Source organism: Hippoglossus stenolepis, chromosome 13 (genome assembly GCF_022539355.2).
Source record: "Hippoglossus stenolepis isolate QCI-W04-F060 chromosome 13, HSTE1.2, whole genome shotgun sequence".
Taxonomy (NCBI): Eukaryota; Metazoa; Chordata; class Actinopteri; order Pleuronectiformes; family Pleuronectidae; genus Hippoglossus; species Hippoglossus stenolepis.
The window spans coordinates 17,747,340-17,774,400 of NC_061495.1; the positions used below are offsets into that span (position 1 = coordinate 17,747,340).

At 41.0% G+C, this 27,061-nt stretch overlaps 2 protein-coding genes across 5 annotated transcripts; both read right to left on the reverse strand.

Moving 5' to 3' along the window:
* Positions 1-884: 884 nt before the first annotated feature.
* On the reverse strand, positions 885-15,009 carry tspan7b (tetraspanin 7b). Of its 2 annotated transcripts, none has more exons than XM_035173900.2 (8): positions 14,793-15,009; positions 7,502-7,690; positions 7,142-7,216; positions 6,933-7,028; positions 5,695-5,850; positions 5,384-5,467; positions 4,840-4,925; positions 885-3,898 (listed from the first exon to the last, which is right to left on the reverse strand). In XM_035173900.2, exons 1-7 carry the CDS (start codon positions 14,856-14,858, stop codon positions 4,857-4,859), a joined length of 735 nt encoding a protein of 244 aa, XP_035029791.1. In that variant the 5' UTR covers positions 14,859-15,009; the 3' UTR covers positions 885-3,898; positions 4,840-4,856. The 2 variants fall into 2 exon arrangements, with proteins under 2 accessions (XP_035029791.1, XP_035029792.1); XM_035173901.2 differs by lacking the exon at positions 14,793-15,009 and adding an exon at positions 9,958-10,139.
* A 1,235-nt stretch (positions 15,010-16,244) lies between these two features.
* On the reverse strand, positions 16,245-26,751 carry katnal1 (katanin p60 subunit A-like 1). Of its 3 annotated transcripts, none has more exons than XM_035173899.2 (11): positions 26,620-26,751; positions 25,376-25,549; positions 24,500-24,669; positions 23,516-23,678; positions 23,308-23,435; positions 23,110-23,215; positions 20,800-20,958; positions 20,409-20,535; positions 20,089-20,223; positions 19,705-19,831; positions 16,245-18,780 (listed from the first exon to the last, which is right to left on the reverse strand). In XM_035173899.2, the coding sequence occupies exons 1-11, from the start codon at positions 26,623-26,625 to the stop codon at positions 18,582-18,584; spliced, it is 1,494 nt and encodes a 497-aa protein (XP_035029790.1). In that variant the 5' UTR covers positions 26,626-26,751; the 3' UTR covers positions 16,245-18,581. The 3 variants fall into 3 exon arrangements, with proteins under 3 accessions (XP_035029790.1, XP_035029788.1, XP_035029789.1); XM_035173897.2 differs by having other exon boundaries at positions 26,592-26,731; XM_035173898.2 differs by having other exon boundaries at positions 23,516-23,675; positions 26,592-26,726.
* Positions 26,752-27,061: the final 310 nt, after the last annotated feature.

Consider the following 27,061-nt stretch of genomic DNA (forward strand, 5'->3'; position numbering starts at 1 on the left):
TAACCATTACAACTGAGGGTTCTGACAGATATCATCAGGCTCTTCAACTGCAACCTCAAACACAAACCTAGCTGCCATTACTAGATCTACATGGCCTCTATTTGGATTGCACGGCAAAATAAACAAGATGCTCAGTGAATGTGATAGATAGATTTTCTTCTTCTTAATCTTTGCTGCTTGACTCCTACATAGATCAAGTAAACCCACCCCCCAACACACCTGTATACACACCACCTAGCCTACTTCTAGAAAGCCTGAACCTTTAGCCAGACCTCTTCCGACCCTAATCCTGAAGCTAAAAATATGATTTGTCCCGATTTGAGCATGAGAAGGGCCTGATTGATCCCATTTTACTGCTGTGGATGAATATAACATTGCTGTCCATGAGATATTCTTGCACTGCTCTATCTATTTTTGCACTATTCCGGTCTGCACTACTCACATCCTATATACCCTGAGCCTTGACTGCATACTATGTTGTGTACTTATATGTCATGTGAGTACTTAATATGTTGTGCTACTTACATGTGTTGAGTGCTTATATGTCTACTAATTTGTTTAAACTAGGAAAGAAACAACATGTCAATCCCCTCCATGTTCTGTGCATTTGGCAGAATTGACAATAAAGCTGATTTTACACTGATAAATAAAGTTAATACAATATTTATATCATACCTGAGCAAATACATCAGTTTATTGAAGCCTTACCAGAGGTTTTTAATGTCAGAGGTGGTCTTGTAGAAGCTTACTGACAAACCACAGTTTGTACAAATAACACTCGCACTCGGCTTTAAACTCACCTGATAAGAAACATGTTTAACTCCACATTTAAAATACACAGAGCAGTTTCCATCATAGCAGAATAAACACACTCTGAACACAAGTGTTTTCTGTATATTTAATGATAATAAGACCACTGATGGTGACTTAGTCAATAGTAGATGGTGCAATTTCTTTTTGAGTGTCTAATGACCCCGTGTGTACGCTAGATGGTATTACAATTTAGTATTTACAGGACAATATCAGCTCGAGGAAGGAAAAATAAGTTTCAGAGTGGAGTCAGGAAAACATACATTCACTAAATAAATTTACAGCTTTAAAAGCAACAAGGTTTTTGTTTTGTTTAGAAGCCACAACCAAATACTGACCAAAACTGAACACGGCAGGATCCACAAAATCAAGACGCTCTCTCACACAAACACACAAACTGGATTTTAACATCTGTCTCAGGTCATCTGATCCACGTCGTTTCACACCTGGCATCAGGAGGTGTCTGGACTTACTGATCGGACCTAATAAACATGTAGCTTCTATAATTTCTGTTTGCAAAGATCAAATAATGTAGTTTTTTTTAGCCGACTATACAATTTGCTCCATCGTCAGTGTGTTTCAGACGAGGAGAGGAAGAGCCAGAGGACGTCAGCTGACTCGATGATCCTTTCAGTGTGTTCCAGGATGCATTTGCATTCACGCAGGCAAAAACACTGTAGCCACGTGCATCCCACACCACCTCCGAGTGTGCTCTGAGCGATCTGATCTCAAATGCTTAAATTAGACTCGTGCACTTGTGATCAGATCACCCGAGACGCACGCCAACACCAGGTCAGAAGGGTCATCCTCACACAGACACACACACACACACACACATATTGAAAGAGCGATAAAAAATCTCTCGGTGATCCTGTAAACTTAATGCCAATCAAATCAGAATAAATATACAGCTGAATTCAAACGATTACATGTTACTGTCAAAACATTGGCCACAAGTTGTTGTATTTTTAGGTGCAAGTTTCCTATAAACTATCAAACAAATACAGATTAACATCACAAACTGTGTGGAATCAAAACTCTTGACACGACATTTACATAATTAGCATATCAGAATGAGAAACATTTCATTATACAAAGTACATTTCCAATACATATCTACAGATGGTGGTGGTGATGGAGGCATGTTGATGCACTACATAGAATACTGTAAATACTGGATGAACACTGTTGAAATCCTGCGAATCTTGGACGTCGCCTCCTTGATGCTTTTCGATCCACCTTCGCGTGTTCTGCTGTTTTTTAAGCTTGAGACGCGTTCAGGCCTCATCCAAATGATGCTGTTTGATGCTCACTGACGCTTTAAAGGTAATTGGGTGTTAGAGGCATTATTCAGAGCCCTGTCACACCAGCATTTGAAACTACTTAATGTCAAATCCGTGCAAATACTTCACGTCAAATTCCACTTTGTTTAGCCTTGACACGTACATTTTTGTCCTTGACCAATGGAAAGTCGTCTGACAGCTGATAACTGGTCTTTTAGGGAGTTAAGAGTATAAAGAGCTGTAGTTCATTTTAATGGCAGATATTTTGACTTGTCAAAGCAGATGAACTTAATGACATAAATAACGGCAGCGTTTGATTTAGGTGAGGCAGTTTCATGGTCCTCGTACCGTCCATGCCCACTCATTATTGGGACACTTAATAGTAATAGCGCCTTGGTTAATGGCGCCATGATAAATTGCATTACCTCTGCTAATGAGGTTATGTTTTCACCCCTGTCCGTTTATTGGGTTGTATGCAAGATAACACCAAAAAACAACTGAACAGATTTCCTCTAAACGTGGTGGAACGATGTGGTTGGGGGTCAGGAAAGAACCCATTCCATTTTGGTGCTGATCTGGATCAGAGGATGAATCCAGGATTGATTATTTTCACTTTCACTTTCAATTTCCCCAGGGAATAATTCATGAATTTTGAGGGAAACAGGCACATTCGGGGAACTGATATCTTTGAGTGTGTGAATTTTGGTGCAGCTTGATTGAATTAAAGGGGCTGTTGGGCCCTGAGCTCTTCTAGTTTACACCTGTAAACGTTCCAACACCGACAAGTCAAACATGTCTGTTGTAGCTGAATTTCTCAGTCCACTTTTAGTTAGTTTGTCACTTATAAGACAAGGGTTGATGGTACAAATCCCATGCTTATGCATAAACTGTCACTGTGTGAAGTCGTGTTCCTGTGAGGTTGTCAGTGTCTGGTGTGACGGGGCCTTCACATTTCCTATATATGAATATATTTCTCTTCCTATTAAAACTAATTAATTGATATTAAACATAATTAAAAGTGTGTTAAAAAGCTGCAAAATCAAGTAATATTTATTGTTATTTTAAGTTAATGTGGGCGTTTAACAGCAAATATTCACATTTCTTGTTCTTAAGATTTAACTAAAAATACTGAATTACAATTGTAACTTATCTCCTACTGCGCCTTTAAGTTAAATTAAATACTCGGGTCAAAAACATATCTACAGATAAAAAATACTCTCTAAAAGCTCCCCCTCTTCTTTCAGTTGTCAATTTTCTTATTAAAATATCATCCTCAGTACACATAATTGGTTCACAAAATGTCACAACCGCAGGAATATACAATGGTGAGCGATAGCAAAGGCAAATGCAAAACTAAACCAATCTATTAAAGTATTACTTCAAGCTTTAGTCATGTCATTCTGTACAAAGATGTGTGGCGGTCTTCTGGTGGCGATCGGTCGAGCATGCTGCGTCCAACTGAAGAGCCAAGTAGCACCCGGTCATGTTTCTGAGACCAACACCGCCGTCGACCTCGAGACAGGTCTGGTCTACCTGCTCGATGTGGGCCGTGCCGATCTAAGATATGTGCTAATGAGCAACTATAAACATCAAGCAGCAGAGCGGTGTGTGATGCAGAAAGCGTTGATGCAACAGCAGTGAGTCAAGGAATGGTGCTTTACAATAAGATACATAAAGATATTACATTAAGATCACAGGCAGAGAGACGGAGGGACGTAAATTCCAATTCAGACGTGTGAGAGTGTTTCGGGGAATTTACTCTTGTCGTGTGTCGAGCGTCGTTGTTGCTTCTTCTCTTCATCTCCCTAAAAAGATGAAAACACAAAGAGGAGAGTTTACATTTTTCTTTTTTGGCCACTTGGGAAGAAGCAACATAAGCTGAAACATTCACATATTATCAACTGAGAGAGGTGTTATGGAAAAATTGTTCACAAATAAAAAACATTTGTATGTATATGTAGTGGTGTTTCTGGCCATGTGACATACATAAGCCGGATATCCGATTACATTTTTGCTTTGCTTTGTTATAACTGTCTCTTCGGCTGCTAAATGCGTCTTTATGTTCACAAGCTAGTTGCTAACTGTGTTTATTTGTTGTGTGGTGTCAAGCAGAAGACGTGCAAGGAGGTGAAACCAGCTGCCCGGAGCGGTGAGAGTGAACCAAAATTAAAAAAATCGAAACAATGTGCTGAAAGGTGCTTAAGCTCCATAGAGATGACTGGAAATGAGGAGTTGCTGATAATTACTATGAGTAACACATATATTCCCTTCATTGTGCTAAAAAGATAAAGACAAAACAAATAATATTAATGTATGTAATGTTTTTATGGCCACTTGAGAAGAAGCAGCAAAAACATAACGTTCACATATAGAAAGTATACATTTTTATATTTATTTATATCATGTATTTGGAGTAGTGTGACGAACATAGGCTTGATATTCACTGTCCCTTTTGCTCCGCTTTGTTCTCCACCAAGTATTAAATATTGAATATTTAATTACTTGTCACTTTAGCAGCTAAAAGCTCCTTTATGTTCACTAGCTAGTTGCTAACAAAATAAAATGCTGAAAGGTGCTAAAATGCTCCACAGAGATGAGTGGAATTGTGGAGTTGGTGATAATAACTATGTAAGTAACACCCGTCACATTGTATAGAGAGATTTAGTTGCTCATTATGAAAATATTGATTGCAGCAGCTTTAACTGTAAACGCGTGTGGTTGCTCGTGTCTCTTCGTGTTTCTTTACCTGCCACGTCATGTCAGCTAGACCATCTCATACTGATTGGCTGTGATGATCCTGGACAGACAGCAGGCCAGCAACATGCCAATCAGCTGAAAGATACATAGAAAAGGGGTTAAAAGTGTAGAAAAAGTACAATTGATGTTTTATAGAAGACTTTTATAGAAGACTCTGTATAGTCTATTCTGTCCTGTTGCTGAAAGTATCTGCTTTTCTGCAATACATGACGATATAATGAAGACAATACAGATAAACAATAACGTTAAAATTAAACAAACAATGAATAAAGATGTCTATTCCTTGCAAAGTATACTACTTCACATTTCTTACAATTTTCCAGTCAAGTTAGTCAGTAATTTCCCGTCAAATCACATCTGTCAGCACAAAACGCAACATTACCTCTGTCTGTTGATCTCCTTAGCAACCGCCTTGCTTGTTGTGAGTAATTACATCTCTAATTTGGATCATATTGAAGATCTATTTACACTTCACAACACACAAGCCACCTTTTATTTGTACAGCAGAGAAAAGACCTTTTGTTAACTGTTACCTGTGAGAAGGCGATCCCAAACGTCACTCCTGCAATAATGGCCATGTTGGTTTCCATGAATGAAGTGACCAGCTCATAGCAGCCCTGAAAGACAGGGGGCAGGTTAGTTTGAACCGGGGACAGGGACATGTTAAATGTGCACGTTAGGGGTAAGATGGGTATCTGGGAGATTATCTGAGACATTTGTTAGAGAATGGATGAGGGAGGTGGTGTGAAAAATTGAATGAGGACGACAGATGAGACGTGCATTCATGGGCTTTATAGCACTTAAACAGCAGAAAGTCAAGGAAATAGAAAAGCACCACACTGACCTGGTTGAAGACCTTGTTCGGGGCTATGGTTGCGTTGCGGAGGTCTTCTGGGTTGCAGTCGGAGGAGTTAAAGCAGCAGCTGGCAGGAATACCGTTGGAGGGATAATACACACTGGCCAACCAGCTGGTGTAGTTATACACTCCACAGCAGCGCAGCTGAAAACCGACAGAAGATCGAGAGCAGATTAGAATTCATGGACTCATTCTACATTTTTGTTGTTTGAGAACAAAACCTTTGCAAGAATCACAACCAACGATGTGCAACACTCTCAATTGTCGTCCTTGTCTGTGGCACTCAGACTAAACCCCATTCGATCCAAAACTCTAATTCATGTTTTCCACTGTGTGTGTTTTTGTTGCCCTTGTGTGTGTTGTTTGTCCCTGTTCTTGTCTGAGTGTGTCTTTTGTGTGCGTTCCTGCTGGGCATCGTCCTGCCAACATCTACCGCTTTCTGCCAACTCACCTGCCCAGCAGAGATTCACCCTGCGATCGGCTCCACAAGCCTGCTACTTTACTTATGCTGCCTTGGAATGGGGCCATGTTTCCCATGTCCAAATAAACGTCACACTCTTATTGCTTTTACGAACTCTGACCTCGGATTTTTTTCTGAAAGCTCTGAATTCTCCAGTTGCTGGAAGTAAAGTTGTTGTTGGATGATAAGCTCATATATAGTGATATTAGTCGTATAGTTTTGGAAAATTAGGATAATGTTATGGTTCCAACAGCCTAAACCATTCCATTTCTTTCATTACGTTACCCAACTGCTAGTTTGCTATATTGTTAGCCTCTGTGGTTTCTAGACAAAGTTAATATTAGCATCCATGCTGCTATGGTCTAGCAAGCTCACAAGTTCCATTAGAAGGCAGCATTACCCCCGACTCATTCAACACAACTCTGTCACCTTCAGAAACGCTATGGACAATCTCTACTTGTACCATTTTGAAAACTTTAATATGCTGCTTTTGTACTGTTTGTACTAATACCTGTCAGCCTGAGCCTCAGGTCCAACATCCATCTGCTCGCCGGCTTGGCTACATCCAGTTTTTCCTCCGTCTCTCTAACCCTGACCCCCGGATCAGAATCAATCTTCCGCTAACCTGTCAGTCCCGCTCTCGAATCTGAACACTGTCAAACTCTGCTCACCTGCCTGCTCTGCTCCCCAGAACCACACTTCAAGACCTCGCTCACTTAAAATTGTATTTATTGGCTGTTGTACCACATTGACATCAGCAACTTACCTTGTGCTGCAAGTTGTCCACAGCGCGGCTCGCCTCGTCCTCAGCATTGTAGTTCAGGACTGCGTCATTGTACGTCCTGTGAAAGGTTCCCTTTATCTGCAGCAGGCCGACATATGCACAAAATAACACATGTTAACAGCATGATAATGCTTTCATGTTTTGTGTGTTATAGACATATAAGGATGTAATATGGTGCACTGCTCGCTGACCTCATGGCGAAACACAAATCCAGAGATCCCGGCCACCAACTCGGCGAGGAAGACGAGCGACAGAAACATGGCGTACTAAAGAGAGAGAGGAAGGAAGAGTACGATTTGGATAGATTGCATCAATACTTTCTGCTTCAGGTGTTTATCATTTACATAAGCTTGCACACACACACACACACACACTTGTCCACCGTTAACAGACCAATGTGCCCTGCAGAATCTATTGGATTTCTGATCCCCCTGCACGTAATAGAGGTCAACCATTATTCCCTTTATCGTGCGACCTGAGGCTAATTAATCAGCACATACAACACACCTCTCTCTCTCTCTGCGACATATCACTACACCCCCGTCTCTCACCAGCTTCAGCATCCATGGGCTTCCTCTGCAGGTGGCGAAGCATCCGAACAGGCCGAAGACGATGATGACGGTGCCGGTGCCAATGAGGACATACGGGGCGTTGGTGGAGTTGTCGGCTATCAGGGAGATGTACGGGCCAAGCATCAACTTCCCCCATACTCCCACGGCCAACAGGATGGCTCCTGTTATCTAGAGGGCAGAAAGAAGGAGAAAACAGAGAGAGAGAGGAACAAAATGAAAGCAGGGAACAGGCCCTTATTTCTGCACTTATTACAATAGATCTGTTTTAGCAGCGTACCGAGTGGGAAGAGGAGAAAAAGGATCAAGGTGGAACAAGAAAAGAGCAATTAGAGTAAGGAGGTGGAGACTGGAGACAGAATACACAAATGTATCTGTAGTATGGGGATAGTGATCACCTGCTTTATGAATGTGCCTGCACTCACACATATACAGAGAGAGAGAGAGACAAAAAAGAAAGGGGACAAATCATAGAAGCTCTTTGATGCGAGGCGAGACGCTTCCTCCTGTTGCGCATCTCTTTGCATTTCAAATGAAGGCCGCAGATAAAAGAGCGTGCTGTACGAGGCAGCTGAAGCAGCGTGTGTCTCAGCTGGGTATGTCTCACTGGCATCGGAAAGGGAGCGGGGTGTGGGAACGGCTGTTGACGATCCAACTCGAGCGAGGGCCAACTCATCCTCCTAACCCGCTTTCCTTCCAAGAGGGGGCCGCTCGCCGTCCTGCTGCCAGGCCCTCTGAATAGAGAGAGGGAGCGGCCGGCACAAAATGTCTCTGTGCACCCTGAAAACTGATGAGAAGAATACACTCGGCTTTCTCTCAGCAGAAAGTGAACTGAGAATTGAGAAGAAAAGTTCCCTCTTAGCAACAGTGGCCGCCCACTTATAGAACGTCTCTGGTTCCAAATGCAAATTTCCATTGGTGATTCAGAAAATCCATATAAGAACCAAACAATATTGGAAAAGGTAAAAAAAAGGCAAAGGTACAAATTATTTTTACGAATGACGGAACTACGCATCCCATAAACCATTGCGAATGATCTAGCAACTTCCAGTCCCTTCTTTTTGAATTCAACCTTGTCGTAGTGATTTTTTTTTAAACGTTCAAAAGAGAAATCTCGGTTGCCTTGTGGTAAACGTTATGTAACCCTGAACAATCAAAGCCGACATGAACATTTCCATGGTAACAAACAGCTCCACCGATCACAGACGGAGCTATTACACCTGAGGACTGTGGGTAGTATAGTACTTCTCATTTCCGTGAATAAAACACGTTTTGTGTAAACACAGTTGATATCAGGCAGACTTGTGGCCTCTCCAGGAGCGTAAAGCATCGTTTCACAATCTCGTAGCTTGTGGTAAGTCTACTGTACCTTGGATGGTAGGAAAATATTACGGCTGATAGACAAAATCTCTATTCACAAAATGAATGGGATTTTCACTTTCGGAAACACGCTGCTGAGCTCTATTGGACCACGATGTCCTCAAGCCTGTCGGTCAGGTTACGAAAAAATGACATTAATACAGAAGCGATTAACAACCATACAAAAATATTTCTTTGTATAAAGTTAGGCTGCTGTGTTCCGTCTCTGATTACAGCTTCAACCAGCCTCTGCAGGTTGATGACTGTGTTAACAACATTCACACTTTCCCCCATTGGCAGAGTGGGCACTCACCAGCCTCCAGCTGCCTGTTCGCTGCCTGTTGTTGTGTTTTCATTTTGGTTTGACGTCTTAAATGAAGCTGTACGTTTTTTATTTTCTTTTAGACCTAATTACAGTGACAATGTTAGAGAACGTGCACATGGCTAAACCTGTAGCGCAGTGGTTAAAGCTGTCTCCTCACAGGAAGAAGTTTCTTGGTTCTGTTGGAGTTTGCCTGTTCTCCGGGTGCTACTAACTGCCCATAAATTCAGTGTAGGTGTGAGTTGGCCCTGTGATATGCTGGTGACCTGTACACGGTGTATCCCACCTCTCGCTGTCAACTGGGATTAGCTCCAGCTCCCCTGTGACCCTCGAAGGACAAGTGGAATATATATAGATGGATGTACTTATTCACTAATTTGTGTGCAGAGAATCGAATGAATGTCTAATGCAACCAGACAATATATAAATTATATATGTATATACTGTAGGTCTTATTATGTATTCAGTAGTTGGTGCTGTAGCTATTATTGTTGCTCTGTCTCTCGGTTGAAAATGCCCACGTAGGCGTTCTAGCAGAAAATGTTCTTCTTTTCCCTCTTTTAAAATAGAAAATAAAACATGGCAACAACACGGAATACATGGTCAAAGACTGTGGCTGCTGTGTTACACGGTTCACCACAGCTACAACTTGTTCTCACTTCTATTGTCACTAATGACATCTACTCTTTCCGTGAACAGAGTTTCTCACAGCCTGAGTCATTTCCAGCATTCGTCCTCTTGATGACGATGCACTCACCGTTTATGGCCGACATCCCCAGCGACAAAATGTCTCTCCCCCCCTAACAGCTGCTGCCACATACAAATAAAGACCCATCTTCTCAATTGTCGATGCTTAAGTGTTCATTTTAAAGCCAATGGGGAAATCAAGTCCAAGGAGCAGAGACGAGTCATCTAGAATTCATGCCCGTTGCTGAATTCCAAACAGCAACGGGCCCCCCCCCCCCACACACACACACACACTCCTCCTCCATCTGCATGTTTTGTTTGAAATTCAACGCCTGGCCCGGCCACCCTGGTTACAGCACAGAGTTTAAAACAGGTCGCTCCCCCCCCCCCCGGCCTAATAAAGAAACAGAAGGTGTGATGACAAAATATGCCGGCGAGGCCACCGCACAGACTCCGCCACCTGCTCCGCATTTTCCCCGTCCTGCGCGTTAAACTACAGCTACACAGACATTCACACTCCAGACATTATTTGCCAAGACAAGCTGATGACAGTGAAACCGAGGCCTGACATTGAGGCACGTCTCCCCGCTTCGAACTCGGTGCCACTGCCAGCGCCCTCTCCATGCTTCAGCCTCGGGCCTGAAGAGAGCCACTGACCTATGAGACACTTGTGCTCTTCAGACATCTGAAACCTGATGCTGCAGACGTTAGGGCGAGCGACAAGACCATTCAATCCGGACTAAATATAAAAGCTGGTATCTGTGACACCGGCACATGTCTGCAGAGCAGCACAGCTCGGCTTTTTGAGCCTTCGTGGCTACAGATCTAAACTAAAAGCAAGTTAAATCAGTTTTTCTCCTCATGAAAAGCATCAGCATTGAGGCTATTTTCTCCATGAAAGCAGAGAAAGCCCTCTTCAGATCCTAAACACGTTATAGACAGATAAACCGCTTCCACGTGTTCTTATTAGATAATCTACCCCAGCTATTTCTGGCAGCTATCAGAAAACACACAGGAATGAGCCTATAACGTACGGCTGTGGTCACAAATTACGGCCAATAACATAATAAATTCAGTCACTTGGTGTTGTGGTATACTCGGCTAATATGTGGATCATAGTATTATATAGTTGCTTGATCATATTTGCAGATTCAACTGGTAAAAGCTAAACAAAAGCACCTGGGAACGACGGGAAAACGCTCTTGTTTATCTCAAAGTATTTAATCCCACAATTGGAAGCAGTCTCGACTAAATTGATTTGGTTTGAGTAGCTGGGATGATTCTGAGTGATCTGCAATCCTGAGGTCAGGAGCTTTAATTACAGTGAAAAGGCAGAATTCCTTCTTCAAATGAGCCGAATGCTTGGCTAGTATTGTGAATGCAGCTTTATATAAATTCAAGCTCTTGTATTTGAATTGACAAAATATTAGAAACACTGTGAACTATTTTGATCACCAAGGACAAATACCCACAATTCTCTGGATCTTTGCTTCTCAAATATGTTTCTTAGATTGTGGAAAACTAAACATCTTTATTTCTGGGCCTTTGGACAAACAAAATATGTAATTGAAAGGTGTCAGCTAAGGCTGAAGGAAATTTTGATCTACATATTCTTTTTATTTCCTATAGATCGAATGATCAATTTACAGATGAACAAAACTGAAAATATGCTCTAATATCGATACATTGTTGGATAATATGACACCATCACAAACCCCAGTCTCTAAATTCAGTGTCAACAAACAGTAAACACGATCAAGGCAGAGCTGATGAACTAAATGACTTTTTCCTCAGGTGTGAGACTCGGGACCTCTCTCAGAAGGGGGCTGAGGGCTTAGACGCTATAACCGCCCGTAATGCTTCCCACTGTCTGATAATCGAACACAGCAGGTACATTGTGTCTTTAGCAGAGTCTGTTATAAGAAATCTACAGGTCCTGATGGCCTGCCTGCCATCCTCCTAAAGAGCTGTGCATTGGAACTCACTGCTGCTTGGTGTCCTATCTTCCGGCAATCCCTGTAAAGTCACACTGTCCCTGCGCTTTGGAAGAAATCTATTATCACTCCAGTACCAAAAACATCATATCCGGATGTTGTTTCAAGTTTGGACCCCCTCCAATTTGCCTACAGACAGGGGCGGAGCACGGAGGTTGCAGTCGCAAGTGTGACGCATCTAGTCAGTAAGCATTTAGAGAACCCCAAGAGTTACGCTCAGGTCCTATTTGGAGACTTCTCTTCAGCTTTTAACACTGTCCAACCTTACCTACTGGTCCAGATGTTAAACGACATGCACGTAAATCCTTTCATCATAAAATGGTGCTATTCTTTACTAACCAACAGATCCCAGCCCATGAAGGTAAATAGCTCAATTTCCAGGGACAAATACTGTAGCACAGGTGAACCACAAGGCTGCATGAGCTCTCCTTTCCTCTACACACTGTACAGTAACGAATGCAGGAGCAGCCATACAAATTTGATGATACAGTGATTTTAAGCTTGATGACTGCCCTGCAATGTACTTGGATGAGATTTAAACCTTTAAAGACTGGTGTGACAGTCATCATCTAATTTTTTACATCATAAAGTGATGTTTGATATTGATATTTGACCACAAACAGGTGAGAGTCCATGACCAAAGACAAAGTTATGGAGCAGGTTGGCACTTTTAAATATCTGGGCCTACAGCTGGACTGTAATCTGAAATGGATTGCCCATGTCGACTTTCTGTGTGGGAAGTTAGCTCAAAGGCTGCACTTCCTACGCAGGCTTAGACTGTTCGGGGTGAACACCGACGTCATGTCGATATTTTATGCTGCGGTGCTTGAAAGCATAATGAGATATGGAATGGCTCCATGGTTTGGCACTTTCACAGTCCAGCTCAAATCCAGAATTGAGAGCATAGTAAAAACGGCTACGAAGGTGATGGGCAGAAAGGACTATGCTTCCCTTCAGACCATCTACGAAGGTTCTGTGGTCGGACTGGCACACAGGATCTTTAATGAACCGGCACACATACTGTTCCCAGAATTTGACCGGTTACCTTCAGGTAGACGTTACAGAGCCTATAAGTGTGAAACCAACCGCCTCATGCTCTCATTCATCCCAACGTCTATCACACTTCCATCATTTATCTCAATAACAGTGGTTATGGCACATTTTACACTTTGGTTTTTAAGTGCTAATGCCAGTTTCAGTTTTTTATCTTGCTTATCTTGTTATATCCTGTTAGTGTTTTATCCTTTTAAGTGTTTTTAGGGCAGGTGCAATATTAAACTCACTTTTATTCTGCATTATTATTCTGGGTCTTGCGTGATATGTCCTTGTGTACTGTTTTCTGTCTGTTGTTGTTTGTTGTACAATGTACTGTTCTGCAGCTGCTGTAGCACTTTGGCCCAAGACAAATTTCCCTATGGGACAATAAAGTATATTTGATTGAAACTGAAGTTATTTAGACTGGTTTCAAAAGCAAGAGCTGAAATAATCAAGTCAATATCATTTATCCAGCAAAACAACCAAAGCATCTCTGCTTCCAGCGCTTACATTATATTTAACTGAACATCATTGGGTTTTAAGACAGTTGGTCACAATTAGAAAAAGACACAAAAGTCAACTTAAACTGTGATGTTCACCTTTTTAACCATTTTCTAATCATTTACTTTTATGAGCTGCAGCTACCCTCAATCATATTTAACACCAATATGAAGTACAACTCCAATGCTTTGAAATCATCATACATCAGAATGAAATCAAAATATCAAAAAGTATAGTGCTATAGTGATATAGTATATAGGCTTATATTTATATTTACTTATAAAGAGCCAAATATTACCTATATACATTTGATGTTTATTACGTGGGCATTAATATGTGAGCAGCATTTTCATTTAAAGCTTGTGGCCAGGAAGATAAATTATTCATTTACAGTTGGGTGGGGTTTCTTTTTTAACAATGAATAGGCTTATTCATATTTTATGAGCTGGGTTTGTCCAATTTAATGTTAGAATGTTCAAAACTGTAACATTATTTTTTGAGATGTGGTGAAGCAGAATTAACATACAGTGGAATACGCCAATAAAGTTCAAGGACCGTAAAATTGTACTGTAGCACTTGAGTAAGTGTATGAATAGATATTGATAAAATTGGTAAATTGGTATTGGGCTGGGCTATATGTCCATAAATTATATTCATAATTATGATAAATATGTAATATTCTTTATATACATGTGGGCACATTAACACCTGATGATCAGCAAGTATTTTTGTTACATTTTGACAAAATCTATAAGGGAGTAGCCTATATACTACAGGTGTAATGTCCCTTTAAGAATGTATAGAAACCACCTAAAATGTATTGGTAGATATTGTTATAACTATTTTTGTTACATTTTGACAACATCTATATATGAGTATATACAGAGGATACAATGTGCCTTTCAGGATGTATGAAACGACCCGACATGTTCAGTCTGTGTTTGAGTAAATGGTTCTAAATGCTTTTATCAAACAGATCAGGTCTTTCGTGTTGATCTCTCAGACATTTTGGATTTTAACATCCTCCAGCTCCTCACTGACTCCGACCATGATGCTGAGTGTGGGTGCGTGTGTGCGTGTGTGTGTGTGCAATGCACCGACACCACTGACGCCCAGCAGACAACATATGTGCAACCTAAACGCAACTTACATAACACACCACGATCACAATACACACACACACGCGCGCGCGCACTAAACGCTGCGTCGTTGGGCGAGACCCGTCGATCATTTCGCGTTTGTCCCCGAACAACACGATGAATCCGTCGGTGATGCTGGATCCGTCCAACCCTTCATCACGCACCGCAAAAGACCACAGCGCTTGTTTTGTGCAGGGAGGCTCCGGCAGAGAGAGACACAGAGAAATGCTACGTACCCAGAAGACGAAGGAGTAGACGATGAGGAGGGTTTTAAGGCAGGTGATGACCGGTTTGGTCTCCATTGTGGAACCAGTGTGATAATAACAGCAGCAGAGGAGGAGGAGGAGGAGGAGGAGGTGGAGGAGGAAGAAGAAGAAGAAGAGAAACACGTCTCCGCGCGAGCTGTCGCGTTGCAACCACGCGCTGATGCAGCCACACGGCGTCACTGGAGCAACGCAGCATCATCATCATCTTCATCTTCATCATCATCATCATCATCAGTGATAACACATAATGATACTGATAATAACCTCCCTGGGCGATGTGATAATATGAATCAGAGCCACAGACACATGTGATACATGTGTGTATTATGTTTTAATGTTGTTCTTTTATCTGCTCTGTTTTATGATCTGGCTTTTCTATGATCTGCTATCTTTGCACTTGTTTTTTTCATTTTGTGAAGTACTTCTGGTTTTAGAGGGCGTTTATTATTATTATTATTATTGTTATTATAGTTATTTTTGTTGTTGCTGTTCCTGCAGTCAGTTGCAACACACATCTACATGGAAGTCCATTTCTAGCGCTTTGTTAAAACAAATGAAAATGCTGGAAGGCATTACAATGAGAAACATTCTCAAATGAATCACTTCGTATCTCAGAATAATGACTAAGTGTGACTCACTATCTAAAATTTTGCAACTTTGCATTCATCTTTTTTTCTTTCACCTGTACAAATAGGCTTCCGTAGACTAAACTTGAAATATAGGGTGGAGTGGGGACGGTTGCAACACTTTCAGCGTTTCTCTGGTAACAAAAGATTTCTTTGGATTAGACCAACCTTATTTTTATATATAAGTGCAGCACTCAATTTCAATTTAAAGAATATCAATCTACCCCTGAATGATACAGGCCTAATTCTTAATTAAAGAGGGCTTCATTGATTGTTTAAGATAAGATCAGCTTCATTGATCCAACCACACAGAAACGTAAATGTCACAGCAGCAGAAGTACAATGGCTCCTGCATATGTGGCCTATTACAGCTCCTGTAACCCCTATAAATACTCACTAGCCGTCAAAACAGGCTCACCCCAGCGTCCACTTCTCTCCCCCTTTGCGGTCCTGAGTATGGAGAAGCTTCCATGCCACGCTCTGTTAGTGCATGCTGAAGTTGCTGGTGCGTACACCATTCCTCCATAAGTCTTTATCGTGGAGCCAAAGTCCACCCCTCCTCGCAGGCACAGGTGCAGACCCATGGATGATGCGGAGGCTTACAGTGGAAACCGTTCTTAGTTTATATATTGTGCAACATGTCCCCATTATATCATCTGAAACACTCTTTAGTTTTTCACACGGATGAAATTAAATCAGACAAAAATTTCATCCGATCAAATATGGAACTACAGACTCTTGCTGTTGCTGGGTCAATATGCTGGAGTATATAACACACACACAGAACAGCAAAGAAGACTGTGAGCAAATGTTTTTATTACATACACTGAGGACGCTTTGAAAGATCTACTTGTGAAAAAGACTGTCTGATATCACGGTTCATGAAATTATTTATCGCATTGACTCAAAAAATGAGGTTCAAAGACCAACAGGAGTCATTTGGATGGTAACAGGGAGTTTCTCTGAAAATGGGACATTATCTGCAAGTGTGTTTCCATTATTTCTGTAAGCTAATAGATAATAGAAGATTATAGAAATGCCTCTTCCTCAAAAACAAGAGAACAAGTTGGTTATCACATCTTTCTTTAGTAGACAGGAGACACCAGGATACGTTAGGTTAAAACAATATGTGCTATTGTGGGTTGATATCTTTTCTGCAAAAACACTTTTTTGTTTCTTAGCTTCACATTTGGTCACACTGCAAAAATATTCAATGGTTAATGGAGACAGTGATTAAATACAGAAATTCAAAACCAAAAGGTGTGTTAAGAATCATGAAAGATTAAAGGTAAAGTTTATTTTTTGGTATTAAAATAAAAGACAATGCAAATTATACACCGAATGGAGCTTTTAGTGCCCTGAAGCAGAATGCTGTAAACGTTTGGAACAGGGGAGAACAATAAAACAACCATCGAGTATAGATTGAGTTCACCATTAGTTCACAATGTATTCATCTAATTATTCAACTCAATCAACACTTGGTCAATACAAAACAAAACCTGACTGAGCTTAGGGATATTTAATAGACTACATATAAAACAGGAACCATTACATATAGATGAGGATTAATTGTCTGCATCATTTAATACACAATCCATGTGGTCGTTCTCTTTTTTAGTTTGACTACATTTGTTTGTTTCAATTGAAATAAAACTGAAATAGATAAAAAAAAAAAAATACATGAAAACACAAACACAATCTCTCACCTCACAACAGACATCGTGGTTCTTCAAGTGTGTTCAGTCAGTAGTAAATACATGAGCTCCACAAGGAGGTACATTGAAAGTGCTTGAACATACAGACAATGGGCCTCATGCAAGAATCACAAGAAGCTGACAGAGTTGAATCACAGTCATTTAAGATTTAAGCAGAATTTTCTCTAAAAAAGGTCCAGTGTGTAAGATTTAGGTGAAAGGGATCTAAGGGCAGAAATTGAACATAAAATAATCCTAGTGATGTTTTCACTAGTGTGTTTCTTCTTAATTTTTTTTTTTTACCCAATATACCCTTTATATCTTAATACTCTATATTTACATCAGGAGCGGTTCCTCTAAGGAGGCCGCCATGTTTTTTTTACAGTAGCCCATAATGGAAAAACTTAAACCTTTTGAGATTTTATGCCAACTGAAAGTTACCACAGGTTCTCTGTAATGTTCGGAAGAGGAGAGTAAGGTGATTGTTGTGGTTCTGGGTTTGTACCCTCGTGGTTGAATGCACTTATTGTAAGTCGCTTTGGATAAAAGCGTCAGCTAAATGAAATGTAATGTAATGTGTTGGATATTCAGCTGCATCATGCAACTTCACCACTAGATGTCACTAAATTCTACACACTGACCCTTTAAGATTTTCTAAGAGTTTCCTTTAAGAGGTTCTATTCTCCTACAATAGACTTATACCGATAAATCTGCAGTTTTCACTCTTTGCTAATATTTTGTGAAACGTACCCACAAATGGAGGAGAATTGGGACAGGAATTCAGCAAATATAAAAGCAGTGATTGTCCAATTGGACAGCTGGAATTCATCTTTTGGAATTTTGCCATTTGTGATAAATTTGTCAAGCCAGAGAGAGTTTGGTGAACACTTGTATGAAAATTCTGCAAAGACCTCCGCCAAGGCCCAACAATCCCCTCATGAGATTTGGATGTTTATTTGAATCTGCAACAAACTCACCACACTAATAAATAGTAGGTAAAAAGTAAGAGGTTTAGGCTGAGAATCTGAATTCTTGCATGAGGCCTGATATCTAACTGAAACTAGTGTGCATTCCCTGGTCTACCTGTGTCTATTATTAGTTACACACTAAAATTTCCCATTGTGAGAAAAGTTCACCTCATTCTTCCTCAGGTCACTTAAATCAGTCAGCAGCTGGATGATTGACGCTCACCACACGGACATGAAGGAAAAGCGAGGAGAAGCGTGAAGCCACTGAAAGTTCACATCACCAAAGGCACCAGTCATCTGATGTGAACTTGAGCCTATGTGTTTTCTTGATCCCTGATGTGCCGCCTGGTTCACGTGCTACAGTTCCCTCGGCTCTGTATACACTCCTAAGTCCGTGCTCTTCATCATTTTCAAAACTATGAGTCCTCCTTTTAAGGTGCTGGTCCCTCTGGGTCTCACTGGTACCGTTGTCTACACTGACCCAAACTCAGCCATCCAGGAATCATATTTTTCCAGGTCGGTAGCAGAGACGGACTTGGAGATCTTCTTGAGCGTGAGGGTGAAGTCTTCCATAGTCACAGGCATCTGCAGCTCTTCTTTGGACAAAGCTCTGATCTCCTCAGGGCTCAGACCTTGGATGCGACGACGCATTGCCATCATGGATGCATCCCTGTTATACGTGGAAAGACGGGAGCAGCAGACAGACGACTGTTACTATACGCACATGGAACAAGTTCACTGAATAAAACACGTCACGTAGAATTTCTACTGTTTTGAATTCCACATTTGAAGAGTTTTTCTCCTGTCAAGGGGATGAGTTTACGCTGTGAATAAATCCTGCAGGCTACATGCTGTATGTAGATGATACACACACATCCAAGGTCAACAAAACAAAAAAGCCATTGCTGAGATGAGCAGAGACAACTCTGGCAACTTAAAATACCTGCCATTCTCAGCATAGCTACAGGAGAAAGGACGCCTACGCCATGGACAAGATGGTAACAGAGAAACATTTTAAACTAAGACAATTATTACAAATAATGTCAACACCAAGGCACATAAACATAGTCTGATGATCACTCACAGTTTATATTATTCACTGTTGTATTCTATGGAATGTGTCGTATTGGATTCATGAAGCTAAACATTTGTTATCTACATGCACTACTGATCTGTCTGAATGGGTATATGAGCTTTTGTAAGTATGTGTAACTGCTTTAAGAAATGCACACGCTACAGTCCTGACAAGAACAGACGGCAATAGAAAGAGATGATTGAATAATCATTTTGAATGTAATGACTCTTTGTAAATGTATAGAAATCAGGGTTTAGTCTTTGCTGAATAGCAGCCTTTACTCTGGTGATTATGTCAGGTTTAAGCTGATTGGTGATAGACAATGAAACCTGGTTGATTGGTATTCAGAGGGCAGGGATGACCTTTGGGAAAGCCAGAGATAGAGATCGTATAACATACTATTACACACACACACACACACACACACACACACACACACACACACACACACACACACACACACACACACACACACACACACACACACACACACACACACACACACACACACACACACACCTGCAGACGTTGGTGATATCTGCTCCTGAGTAGCCCTCAATCTTCTCAGCAATGAGGTCCAGGTCAACGTCTGCGGCCACCTCCACCTCCCTCAGGTTGATTTTAAGAAGCTCTACACGACCCAGAGCTAAACGAATAGACACACACACACAAAAACAGTATTGTCAGATATAACAATGACACATCTGAACATAATTTTCCTAGAAATGCTCTATAAATACTGAGTGAATTAAATCAATTCTTGATAAATTTCCCCAGAGTGAATCAATATCAATTACTCTTATCTTAGCTTCACTGTTGGGTACAGCCTCTGTGACTTTTACTAAAGTGACCTTTGCTCTAGTTTGCTCTAGTTTGCTGTCGGCCTGAGGCTGATGAGGTCACCTGTGGGCAGGGAGATGTAGATCCGCTTCTCCAGGCGTCGTCGTAATGCCTCGTCAATGTCCCAGGGGAAGTTGGTGGCGGCGAGGACCATAACCATCTTAGAGGGGTCGTCATTCTCCGATGCTCCCCCCACACCTTCATTCAGTGAAAAAAGATTTCCTCCCAAACATGAGCTTTGAAATATATACAGTAACGACTTCACTGCATCTATGTTGCACAGGTCTTGACAGAACAATTTCAGGTTTTGCTGAGCAATTTTGTTAGTATTTTTAAAATTAAGATACATTAGCTTCACCTTCCCACTTCTCTATTTCACTCACCATCCATCTGGATCAGAAGCTCTGATTTGACCCTGCGGCTGGCTTCATGTTCATCAGATGTTCCTCTTCTGCCACAGATTGAGTCAATCTCATCGATGAAGATGGTTGTTGGTGCATAAAACCTGGCCTAAGAAAAAAAAACTATTAAAGAAACTTTTCCCTTGGCAAATAACTCAAATCTAATTTTTTAAAATTAAGTTTTTATCTGAAGTTTCTTATAATTTACGTCTTATTTAACAGTTCCCAAACATATACACTTTTGTGTTTAGTATCTTGCCCAAGGACACTTTGACATGTGGACAGAGCTGGGGATTGAACCACCAACCCTGTGATTTGTGGTTGACCCACTCCACCTCCCATATATCCACATGTACACGCCGTATTTACTTACCATTTCAAACAGCAGACGAACAAGTTTTTCAGATTCGCCCCTGTATTTGGAGCTAAGCGTGGAGGAGGACACGTTGAAGAAAGTGGTCCCACATTCTGTGGCTACAGCTTTGGCCAACATGGTCTTCCCCGTCCCTGGAGGGCCGACCATTAACACACCCTGAAACAAACACACTGTTGTTTAGCAAGACCAAAGGTACACAGACAACAACTTCTAACACTCACAGCTACAGTCACTGCGACGACTTATATTAACAGAACACTGACAGACATGTTGAACTATCTCCTGCTGCTGTAAGAAAAGTGTATTCACTTCAGTTACCCTGAAAACCTTGGAATGTGCAAAGAGTAAGGATGTGCAGCACTGACATGCACGAGGCAGATGAACAAGAAAAGGCTTCATCTGCTCCCATGTGACTGAAAATCAACAGATCTGATCATACTCCAGTTACTCTGTGTTTTAATTTTCAGTGACAAACACTGTTGATACAATCACTTGCAAATAAGCAAACATGTTACTGCTGTTTAACTGGTAAATAGAAAGAGAGCCACAAGTGTCACTGCTAATTACAGCGTGACTTATATGGATATTTGGGCAACAAGGCAAATAGCGATATAAGGGAATAAAAAAAATCAGACACTAATATATCTGCTGATATATGTATTTTTTTTTAAAATGGCAATGATTATGAAGATTCATTAACATAGTCCCTTTCTTGCAAAGTTGTAATTCAAGGTGCATAACAAAACCATTAAAATACATCAACAGAATAAAATACAGCAATACAATGAACAATAAAAATAAATATAAAATAAATAAAAATAATATCAGATAAGATAACATAGAATCAAATAAAGCAGGTAGATTAAGTAAAATTCAAGCAGTGTTTTTAAGCACTGATTCATGAAAGTTTGAAAGAGAGATCAAATAGCAGCACTGATTTACAGTTATGTTCATGTATTTGCACATTCAATTAAACAGGGTCTCTGATGCAAATCTCTCCTGTTGATTTCAGTCAGACGTCTGATGTCTGACATTTCTGCGTCTGCTTTGTGTTGCTATGATGATTATGTTTTATTTTTTCATGTACTTGTAATCCCTACTGCCTCCGAATCCATACACGTCGGTTTATATTCCCAGCAGGATGGGGCGGACAGATTTATAACACAAAAAACGGATTAAGATGAGATTTACCAGAATCTCACCAGGAGCCCAGCGCTCTGTACTAAATGTCAGTTATAATGAAACTAATAGCTTCAGTCTTCCTGTGTGCCCAGAAAACAATCATGAAATTACATATTAAAAACTAAACATGCATTTTCTATAGTTATATAAATCCGATATCTGAAAATCTAAGAGAGCACTGTGCTGCTGTAAAAGTGTTGATCAACACATGACAGGCCTGAGGGGAGGAGACCTCACATGATAAAGTAAAAATCAGGCTGTTACAGAAAAAATAAAGTGGTCATTTAGTCATGTAGATACTGTGAAGTATGGCGGCTGAGGAGGCCCACTGACGAAAGACGTTGTGAACGTATGACAGGATAAACGTTTGTGTTTATGTTTGTACGAAAAAAAACAGCTGCCTGTCATACCAGGTTCAAAATAATGCAGTCTGGTTTGATTATAGTGTGGGATTTGCACCAGACACCTAAGTTAGGAGATAGTTAGGGTGCGAGTAATTTCTTATGAACTGTTGTCATAGAAACCATTTGAAAGACGAGAGATTCATGATGAAAACACGCCCCTTTATATTTATGATAACGCTGACCAGCACACAACTTTGTTGAGACTAAATCTTTAATGCTAAGATTTAAGTTTTCTATTGTTGGTGTTGGTGAATGTGTGACACAGCCATCCTCACCTAAGTAAAGAAAACATAAACTAGAGCAGAAACAAAAATAACCTTCATGGTTGAATGCACTTATGTAAGTCGCTTTGGATAAAAGCGTCAGTGCATTGTTTACCCTTCTGAACTGAATGATGGTCCAGGTGAAACAGCATGGTCTGCGACTACTTTTCAAACTAGTGTGAGGGTGTTGACTTAGACAGAATTTCTGTGCAGCTGTTGAAACAGGCTGCAGGAGTCACATTACTACGACTATGGTTGCTGTGTTACAAGCTTTCACTGCCACACAGCTGGGTGTTCAAATGTCAGCAGCTACCAGGGTTCAACATTTTAAGTTAGGTTTGAACACAGAACTATGTGAAATGATGAAACGCTTGCCTCTATTGATCTATGGGATTTCTTAGTCATCAAGTCTGTAAGAAAGCGTGAGTGTGTGTGTGTGTGTGTGTATATGCGAGTACCTTCCAGGGGCGGCGAATGCCCTTGAAAAAGTCAGGCATCCACATGGGTAAAACCACAGCTTCTCTCAGCAGCTTCTTCGCATCTTCCAGATCAGCAATATCCTCCCTGCAGTTCACCGAGAGAATTCAGTCAGCAAAGCTCAAGAAACGAGCCTCTGCAGTGTAAAGGAGTTTAAATGAATCTGTGTGCTACCATACCAGTGAACGTTAGGGTTACGGGACACGATGTCTCTCTCCAGTGAGTCCACCAGGTTACTGTCATACCCTGTGCCGTCAAATTTCTTCAGCTCTACATCCCCTGGTGCATCTCCCGCCCCTTTCTTTGCCTGTTAAGAAAAAAATATAAACTCATTCCTCTAAAACCATGTCCATCCACTCAACCACCAATCATTAACTGCGGCCTGACCTTCTCGTCTTTGGCCTTTGTGCCACGTGCGTCTTTCGATCCCGGCCGGTCTGGTTTCAATCCGCGGCCTCCTGGCCCCCCCCCTCTGTGATTCAGACCTAGGGACTCCTTTCTCTGCTGCTTCACTGCACTGCTGGGACGCTTCACTGCTACAGGATTCCTACTGAGACACAGGATTAAAATGATATACTAAGATAAAAGCAGGACTTGCCTCGGATAATTTGCAACAGGGGAAGGCAGTAACTGTAAACCAGCTCTGCTTCTGTGATGGCAAAGCCTGATATGTCCATTTTAATGAACAGAAATTTAAATTTGAATCCAACGTGATGAGTCACAATGTGCTGAATGAGATGGAACAGATGAGATCTGTGTGCACTTCAAAGTGCTTCCTTATAAAGTTATCTTATCCCACAGACTTTCTGGATGGTATCAGTAATAATCAGTTCTGCCAGAAACTCAATAAATCCCCTGGATCCATTCGGGCCAATAAAAACCACACTAAAAATATTATCAAATAAAATAAAAACACTGCAGTTTTGTTCACTGTTCTTTTATGCTGAATGGAATAAAATAAGAACTGACTACTAGACTGTTTTTTCAATTGTGTTATTATATAAAAATTCATGGGACAATAAAATGTTAAGTAAAAAACAAGACATCCTTATCTTGCATTAGCCAAATTGTAAAAAACAAACAAAGAATCAGTTATTAGAAATAAACTTTAAAAAACAGTCTGGTTGGACTTTAGACCTGATGGTATATTATATTCCAACTGAAATATGACCCAGTGGGACAAATGGCACAAATACAAAATGCCACCTACTAATGGTGGGGGCTCTCCGGCTCTGCAGGATGTGTTTACACACACACACACACACACACACACACACACACACACACACACACACACACACACACACACACACACACACACACACACACACACACACACACACACACACACACACACACACACACACACACCTGTGTTCAGCAGGGATGGGAGGGGGCCATACTGCTGGATCCTCGGGTCTGTCGTCGGACTGAGGAGCAAGAGGTGCAAAGATGTCGTTTGGCTTCTCGGACTTTAAGCTCTCGAGCGTTCCCATGATGCCTTTCACCTGCTCGTACTCCTCAGTGAGTTCCTGCCTGACCTGAACACAAACAGAGGAAAATGTATAATATCAGCACTGCATCACTGCTTGTAGACAATAAGCAATGGATTAAAAACAACTCTTGTCTACTTGTCTCCAAACCATCCAGAGAAAGGAGCCAGACACTAGAGGACCATCTTGTTGCATTCACAGCTAGTGAGGTAGATTCTCAAAATACAAGAGCTGACAGAATAAAATAATACACACCTGTTAATGCTACAGTAAAACCTCCACCCTGATGGAAGCAAATTTAACATACCAGTATTTTCATTGCAGAATTGACCCTTTCACAAAAAATATATTGTATTAATTCATAATTATTAATCAAATAATGTTACAGCTGATAATGGTGAGATTAATTTCAACCACTTTATATACTCCTGGGTACCTTAATCGCTACTATATCATAATTTATCAGTTGATTATGTTTAATGTTATCACACTAAAGTTATAAAACCAATGTAATGGAGTAAAAACAGTGCGACATTTGCAATTGAACTGCAGTGGAATGGACGTGTAATGTAGCAGAATGCAAAAATCCAGTGCAAGTACCTGAAGAGCCCAGAACTTGAGTAAATGTACTCAGTTGGATTACAACACAGGGTCCTAAATATTTGTACTGCTGAACTGCAAGGCTGTGGCTTCTCCTTCAACGACTCTTCAATAACTTGTGTAAAAGGTGTGATCACGGATTTGGGGAACTTACCTTTTGCCATTGGGCTTTAAGTGCAGGGTCTCTGAAGGTCTGACAGTGCTTGTGGATCTGTTGAATGACGCCCTGGTAGTACACAAGGGAGGAGTCATAGTTTCCAAGCAGGCCGTACTCGCGGCCTTTCTTGGCGTTGTCACATATCTCTGCCAGATTCATGCTGAATAATAGCTACATGACGAGGGGGAAAAAAAGTGATTAGTTTGACTGAAACCATAATAGATGTTGGTTGGTTGCAAGTTTAATTTGTCTATATTTCATAATAAGTATATCACATTCATGAGGATTCAAACTATAGAAAATATGCACCTGCACCTGCAACATGGAATAACCTCCAGAACAAGCTAAAGCAAATTTTTATCCTTAAGGCAATTTAAATTGATAATCTCACCTTGTTATACCCAGTAAGGGCAAGTTCAAACTGTGGCAGCTGTAGCTCATAGAGGCACTTCCGTGTAAAATATACTAAACAAATGACAAAAGAAGCTGTTCACAACAAACCGCTACTAACCTACACCTACCAAGTTTTCAGCATTTATATGAATTCAGTTAACAGACAATAAATCCATGGGCAGCAGTATTGATACAGGCTGGCTTATCCTGTTGAAATAAAGTGAAATGTACTGATATTGAAGCAAACTGTTATTTATACTTTCCTGGCCTTTACATATCAGTGGCAGTTTCTATTGCCACCGGAAGTGCCTCTACGAGCTGCCGCTGCCACGATTTGAGCTGTCTGTCTCTCGTTTTACCTGCAGTTCTTATTTTAGTAAATCCATTTGTTTTAATTGATTCATTTGCTTTGAATCAAATTTAATGTAATGTTTTTTTATTCCTAAGGCTTTTGATTTTGCTCTTGTTTTTCCTATTTGGCCAATTTAACTGTTTCTGATTTGTTTTCTTCTCAATCTTTTGTTTACTTTCTGTACTGCAGATGCAATGAAACCTGCTCCAGCCGGTGTGAAGCATGGAGGCTAAGCTAAGGCTAAGCTAGCTGATAGCAGTGGGTTAGATGATCAACCTTCAGTCCCAACACCATCACTGTTCAGCTCCTCCTGTTGTCTGCAGTTGCCTCAGAGACGGTAGCTTCTGCTAGCTAACCGCTGCTAGGCCACAGACACACAACGAGACGCGGCAAAGCGGCACATAAACGTGGCTAATCCTCTCAGGAGGTTCAACGGACTAGAGACAACCAGACCAGGATATAACTCACATTGTTGAAGTGAAGGTGGAGCTCGTACCTGCATGAACAGCGCTGGTGTGTTGTGTCTGTGAACTGGAGCTCCGGCGCCGGGGGAAGTGTTACCATGGCCGCGGAGAGACGCCGTGAGGAATACAGACCGCGCTGCGTTCACTGGCCCGCCACAAGCTCGTAAACATAACCACTGTGCGCGGTTCACACGTCGAGGAGGTCACAGCAAGCAGCGAGAAGTCCTGTTGTATGTTTCAGTGGTGCAGCACACGTTTCAAATATATATACATATCTCTATATATGTATATATATAGATATAGATATATACATATATATACATATATATCATGCTCTTCCTGAAACGCTCCTGACCTGCCGTGTCCCAGATCTGCAACTGACACAACAGAAACAAACTGGTACTACACATTGGTACTGTGCTTTTTCACTGTCTTGCTGATTAGCAGTGAGTAGATTTGACCTGAAAGGACACG